The 7417-nt window shown below is 28.8% G+C and overlaps 1 protein-coding gene across 1 annotated transcript; it reads right to left on the bottom strand.

Moving 5' to 3' along the window:
* Positions 1 to 402: 402 nt before the first annotated feature.
* LOC122514770 (J domain-containing protein) lies at positions 403 to 6269 on the bottom strand. Its single transcript, XM_043631806.1, has 4 exons — positions 5721 to 6269; positions 3122 to 3223; positions 2918 to 3034; positions 403 to 1206 (listed from the first exon to the last, which is right to left on the bottom strand). Exons 1-4 carry the CDS (start codon positions 5802 to 5804, stop codon positions 964 to 966), a joined length of 546 nt encoding a protein of 181 aa, XP_043487741.1. The 5' UTR covers positions 5805 to 6269; the 3' UTR covers positions 403 to 963.
* Positions 6270 to 7417: the final 1148 nt, after the last annotated feature.

The following is a 7417-nucleotide window of genomic DNA, read 5'->3' as shown; positions in this document are numbered from 1 at the left end:
TTAGTCGCGAAATTAAACGTTAGATAAGATTCGAGATTTTTGATCTTTTATATTTCGTTCTCTCTAGTTGTCTTCAATTTATCGTTTCGAGAATACTTATTTTTTCGCTCGTCCTTCGTCGAATAGCCCAGGCAAAGAAAATTAATAACGAAACACTTAGAATTTTGTTATATGCTTACCTTTCTTCTAAAACTCGTAACATGAACCACAGAAAGAGAACGAGATATCTTCTTCAAATATTAATATCCTTTTTATCCCGAAGAGTAAATTTCTTTTCCAAAGGAATAATTATTGTTGAAGCAAACAAAAAAATGTTCTATTAAAATTCCTATACTATTATATAGATCTATATATATCTTCGTTAATTTTCAAAATTATATAAACAAAAATCATAAGACTAAACTGTTTTAACGATATCGAATAAAAAAAGAAAGAAAACAAAAATAAAACTTCCCTTTAGGATCATTTTCTGTATCATTTTCCTGTTCTTTTGGTTGGACAGTGACGAACGATAAATGCACAAAGAGGTATGTATACGTTTACGTGTATATCGTGTATATGTATTGACGCACTCCTTCACGTATATCACGGGTGTCCCATTTCAATCGATTCTTTCTAACGAAATAACACTTTAGGATCAAAGTCAATTCGATTTGTGTAAAATCAATGAATTATTATTAGAGAAAAAAATATTAATCAAATTAACCGACATCATGTTAACAACACCATTAAAGATTATTACATACAATTATTGTAACGTGAATCGATTCAAATAGGACACCCTGTATGCGTATACATGTGTTTTTGTTGTTGTTGCTGTTGTTGTAAGGGATAAACTTCATCGTCAAACAGATAGCAAGAGAGATAATTAGAGACACGTAACGATCGAGCTTGGTCCTGCACGATACGAAAAAGGAAATATCCTCCCTCAACAATCGTCGTTCTCCTATTAATCTCAAAATTTTATATTTCGTAGTTACGAAATTTATTGACGACCTCGCTCGAGGCCTGTGAGTCCCAATCGACATCACGTCGAGCACCATAGTAAATGTTGGCCCCACCTTCGCTGGCCCTTCTGTGAGTATTCGGAGCTTGCACTTTCATATTACCTGGTGAACCCTCTTCATCTCCTCCACCACTACCAACGGTGGTACTTCCATCCGGTAACATACGGTCCTTCGTTTTTGGCGTACTCCAATGCATCGACTGCGAATTTATTTAGTTTTTGTTTTTTTCTTTCACGTTCTTTTTAATTTTTTTTTTATAACCTTTTCATGAACTTGAATTATTTATCAACTATCTGTATTAAAATTTCTTAACTGTGTCACAATATAAAACAACGCGTATATTCGTCTACCCAAATTATTTACAACTGCTGTAACACATTGAATTGAATTGTAACGAAAATTTGTTGATAATTATTATCAATTGATAAACTAATGGTATCATGGAAAGAAAACAAATGACACTTAAATAAAATTTAATAGGAAGAATTTAAGTGATCTTTATTGTTCGAAGATTAGAAAGATTCGCAATACTTAAAACACGCTTCTGAAAACAAACAGCATCTGTATCTTATTTATTTGTTTGAAAGAAGTTTCGTATCGTCAAGAATGGAACTAATATTTTCCAACAATAAATAGACAATTAAAAAACAAATAAAAATAAAATATGATCAACAATTTGTAAATACTTTTACAAATAGCATTGTTTGCAATTTGTTTCAAGTGAATCGTATAAATTATTTTTCACTACGTTTTTATTTCTCAACAAAAAATTCTCACAAAATATTTACAAATGTTTAATAACTTAAAAATATTGTTGTTTTTTTTGTCAACTTTTATCAGAAATTGATTTTGCTTTTCTATTATAACGAGTATACACGTAATTCACAGTTAAGAGATTGATTATATTTAATATTTGTCGATATTCATAAATTATGTATGTTTAATTACTTTATGATTTGAATAATTAAACGTAGGAGAGAAATTACGTTAAAATAAATTTTATCTTACAAAATGGTAGCTATATACGATCATTTATCAAATGCATTTATCCAACTGTTCGCTTCTACAAGACTTCTACTATGTTTTTAAAGATTACCGAAAACACTTCTAGATATTTTTACATCTTTGTTACATTTTCGAAAGTATATTTGCTTTCAATACGTACATCTATCATTATGTATTATTATTAAAAACACAATGTTCGCGTTCCACATATAAAGAGAAGGTAAATCGTGTCAAAGGATATAGAAGCTCGAGATTTATCCTCGAAACGAAACTCGCAGATACGTGTGTGTATGCACGGGCGTCAAAGTTTGAATAAAACGCAAGTTTATAAAGCTTTTGTTTGCGGAGACCCATTTGAACATACGTTTACTTCGAAACATGCTACTACGTTGATAAAGTCTCAAACATAAGAAAATATATACCTATATTTCTCCAAATGTTTACACGACTCGGAACGTTTTCACGCGTTCAACAATTTACACGAATTTTTCTCCGCACGAACGTAACATTTTTTTTTTATTTTTCCAAAAAAACAAAACAATAGAAGGAAAAAAGCATAATAATATAATACTGAATAAAAATAAAATCTTGTTCGTTAATTATCTCTTTCTATTATTTTTTTTTAATAATAGTTGGCATTTAAAATTGTACAAATATTTCGAACGCGCGAAAAATCTTGTAATAAGATTTAATTAATCAAATCTTTATAAATCTTTTTAACACGTTGATCGTCGAAAGTTAATTTTTGCATAAATAATGCAAATTGCAAAATTTTCAAGACATTTGGTTTTTCTTTTTTGTTTTACGAGAATAATTATTCCAAATAAATTCACTTTGATTATTTCGTCAATGTGTTAAATTTGTAATACTACGAATATTCTGTATATATATTCTTTTTGACTTACTTGATGAACGTGTTCCTTCATTCCGAGCCATTGCTTGTAGCTAATAGAAATATTACTGTGCCGCCACTTGTCATAGTTGCTCCTCTTTTCCGGATCACAGAGAATCTCTTTGGCATTCTAAAATAAGGTCAAATATAGAACAATCGAACCGATAAGAATTTTCTAACATCGTCATCACTTACCCTTCAAATATAAAATACTAACCTTAAGCTTTTGAAACTTTGCCTCGGCTTCTTTGTCACCAGCATTTTTGTCAGGATGATATTGCAAGGCCAGTGCCTTGTATTCTGCTATAATTTGCTCAACCTATGGCAAACAAAACAAAATATCTCTCGAAGCTTTATTTTTATTATTTATTTTTTTTAATATCTAACGTAAGTAAAAGAAATATATTTTTAAAAGAATGTTATATGTTAAAACTTATACAAACACGTTCTTTGATTAGAAAACATTTAAATGCTTCCTATGTATAGAATATAGATATATAAATAAAGAAATTAAAAAACGATATAGAGCCTTCGGAAAACATAATTAATCAACTAAGGTTAGTAACATTTATTAAAGATAGTACGATTACGTCAATCCATCGAACTATGAACTAATAAATATTCTTAAATCTTATCAAAAAGCGATTCTACTACTATCTATAAAAAAAAATAATGATTTGCAACATATTTCATATTTCTATAAATGAACAAATTAATAAATAATTTCATTGATCATTTTATCAGTAAGTTATGTTATCAGTAAGATATAATAGTTAAGAAACATTTTAAGATTTCACTTGTAATAACAATTATCTTACTACGATTCATATTATAATTATTCGAATTGTACAAGATTTTCGTTTTAAATTGCAATGTAATCGATAAAACTTGTTTTTAAACAAATTAATTACAGTAATAGCTTTTTGATCTTTTATCTTACTTCTATCAGATTTACAATTAATCAATGACAAACGATGTTTAACGAAAATCGAATTTATGTAAAAAGACAAACGAAAATTAAAAATCAATTAAATACTTTCTACTAGTATATAATGTGTACGTATTTATAATACAATTAATACCATTTTAATAGACGAAACTATTATCAGCTTTAAATTACTATTACTATATCGCTAATAAATTGAATAAGAAAACAAAAAATTTAATAGAACGATTAAAACCTTTCCATGAGAAAATATTCGACCGGTAATTTTATTAAAAAAAAAAATTAATAGATCTCAAAATATTAAAACGTTACTTTCAACAAACTTTCAATGACAAATTGAAGAAAGCAAATTGAAATATTGACGTGAGTTATCAATTAAGATGAAATTTTTCGAAAAGGTATTCTTACTTCATCCCTTTTTGTTTTCCAATTGGATGAATTCCGTTTGATAGCGTTCATGCAATGCTTCGTTGAAGTTAACGGCGCCCTTTTGTTCAAAACTTTTTACGATTTCAATGGACTCCGTCACATTTCACGAAAGAGTACGTTATTCGTAAGAGAAAAAGGGTGGGTTCTCTTCTCTTTGATAATAATGTTACAAATAGCGTGTATAAAATAAGCGATCCTTTGTTTTCATGAACGTTTAAAATTCATAAGTACGAGAAAAGAGCAAAGAACGAACATTGGTTTCTTATAAAATTAGTCTTCCAATAATTATTTCTTGACCTATTTACAGTTAAACGAGATCATTCTTAAATTAAATATTTACTACGTAATAATACGTATTTAATGTTTTTTAAATAATACCAAAATAATTAAAACAAACATGCGAATGGTATAAATTGCACGCGTAAAATAATATTTCAATAATTTAATCAATTTAGATTTTAAGTACTTTACGTAAGATATACGCTAATGATAATAATTATTAAGAATCGTAAAGTGTATGTAATCATAATTATATAACAAGTATTATTGCTAAATTATAAATTAATAATAAAATAAAGATTTAAATTAATGGAAATTTCAAACGCAATATTATTATCGATTTTATTAAACGAGAAATCGGTTATTGTTCAGTTTCGTTGAGAATTATTATCTAATAATAAAATATGTTACTTTTGTTATCCAAAAGAAAGAGAGAAAAGAACAAAGTAACCGTCAATAACGATAAAAAAAAAATTCAAAGTGACAGGGATCGTGAAATATCAATATAAGTAGAAAACTTTGTCGCTCTTTAAAATAGAAAGAGACTCGATCGTGTACACGTTTTACGTTAAAAGCTGTATTTAAAGGTTACTTCAAATAAAAAAAAGTTGTGTGGAAAGTAGTAAACTTAAAAGCATGTTAAGGTCGGTAGATGAATTGTCAGAACTTTAATCGTTAGCTTTAAGTCGTATATTTAAAACCCTTTCTATCGTATACACATATAAACATATAATCCTTAACGTTTGTTAATAATATCAATAAAGAGAGATACGCGGTTAAAATATTTCAATTACACATTATCGCGAATAATTTCATTAACACAATCATCAACGAATTTTCTTAATTTTTAATCAAATATGTTTATAAATGTTTTCATATTTTGATATAATTAAAATGTAAAATCAATAAAAATAAACTTATCGATTTCAATTATCGTGCTTTTGTATTATCATGAAAAACGATTAAACAACTAAATTATAAATTACATAATAATAATAATAATAATAGAAAAATTCGTTAATATTAATCGTAAATCAGATAAAATACCAAATATTCATCAAATTTAAATGTCTCCAAAGAAAACGACAACCTTATCTCTCATAAAAATAATCATTGACAATTAGACGAAACGGGGGAAAAAAATCTTCAAAAATTTCCTTACCGTTGAAGATTCGTCGCAGCATAAAATTGCGTAAAAATCCTCATCCTCGTCGCGTTTGTAGTTGATCACGTCGTCGACACTCATTTCGCAATAGATCGATAGATTTGATGATTAAAACGAAACAAAACTCTTCCTTATTATATTTCGTTCTTTTCCTCAGGTACCTTCGGAGGACAAAAGAAATCAAAAGAGAATAATGTCGGGAAAAATGAAAACGAGAAGAGAACGTATGTGTCAAATCCCGACGGGTGGGAAATGAAACAACTATCCTTGAAAATTCTTCTCAATACGAAAAATCGATTATCGAGACGAGTAAAAACGTTCTCTCTTTTTTTTCCTTTCTCTCTCTCTCTCTTTCTTTCTTTCTCTTTTGATAATAAATTCTCTTTTCGGCGCGAATATTTGTCACCTGTTGCCTTGTCTCGCACGTCGTAGACTCGGACGCTCAAGTGACGAACGAAAGTGGGAAATCCGTGTCGGAGACCCGGAAAGACCCGATTCCCGGGAAATTTTATGCGCATGCGCACTCTACACCAACGATCCTACTCTACTATCATTCTCTCTCTTCCTACTTTCAATATACATATATACTTATCTCTCTCTCTCTCTCTCTCTCTCTCTCTCTCTCTCTACTTTGTATATACACATTATATATATATATATATATACATTTCTCTCTTTGCCTGTATTTCTTTGATACATATAAATGTATATATGTTTGTATGTGTGCATGTATATATATATATATATCTTTCTCTTGATTGTCCTCCGCCCTTCCACTATTCGCGAATGCGCAGTCTACTGGACTCAGCGGTTGCTCTTATTATTCTTCTTCTTCTTCTTCTTCTTCTTTCTTACCATCCCCCCACCCAACACCTACTTCTCCTACTTCTTTTTCTTCTTACAACGTTCGCCCTCAGATCTATCGCCTTGAATTCTCGACAAGGAAACTTCAATGATTCGAAGGATTAATCCTAGCGCAAGAGAAAACGCGAATTGATTTTATTTTCTAACACGACCAAATACGAAATCTTAGTGAGAAATTTGTTACTATCGAAGGGGTGGGGTGGGGTAATGGTTGGAGGAAAAAAGAAAACTCCTTTGCTCTTGTTGCGAGGTTTAGATTTCTTCTTCTTTTTCTTTTCCTTTACATTACGAATAGATTTAAATATGTTATCTTAATCTGTTATTAATTATGTTTCTTTAATCGTAAATGTTTTATGTAATTTTATCATTTCGATAAATCGATGATAATTCGTCAAGAATCCTCAAAATTTCTTATGTTTATTAATTTTTTTTCTTTTTTATATGTATTTATATATATTTCTAGTTATTTTAGAAATATTTGAAAATTTAATTTTCGTATCAGTATTCGGGTGATTTTTATTAAAGGAAAACTTAAATATTGACAGGATAAGTCGATTAACGTCTGCTGATTGAAAATCATTTACGTTCGTTGAAATACATACATATGCATCCATGTGCATCGCAGTGAATCGAAATAAATACATAAAAAAAATTTGTAAGCCTTTTTTCCTTGGTTTGATTGAAAATAATAATAAATATAAACGAGTAGAAAGAGAAGGCGTACATTGTCGATTAAAAATTTAATATGATATTAAAAATCTATTAACAAATTCGGAGAAAAAGGATACTTATTAAAAAATAAAAAAATTAATAGCTTTAAAATAACCGTG

This window comes from Polistes fuscatus, unplaced genomic scaffold, assembly GCF_010416935.1.
Source record: "Polistes fuscatus isolate 324 unplaced genomic scaffold, CU_Pfus_HIC Scaffold1, whole genome shotgun sequence".
Lineage (NCBI taxonomy): Eukaryota > Metazoa > Arthropoda > Insecta > Hymenoptera > Vespidae > Polistes > Polistes fuscatus.
This window is presented reverse-complemented; position numbering and strand designations above follow the sequence as displayed.

Coding starts and splice junctions, on each gene's coding strand:
- LOC122514770 (XM_043631806.1), bottom strand. CDS start 5,804: ATGAGTGTCGACGACGTGATCAACTACAAACGCGACGAGGATGAGGAT. Junction 3,224..5,720: donor GCTGCGACGAATCTTCAACG/GTAAGGAAATTT, acceptor TGTTTGCCATAG/GTTGAGCAAATTATAGCAGA. Junction 3,035..3,121: donor CAAAGTTTCAAAAGCTTAAG/GTTAGTATTTTA, acceptor ACCTTATTTTAG/AATGCCAAAGAGATTCTCTG.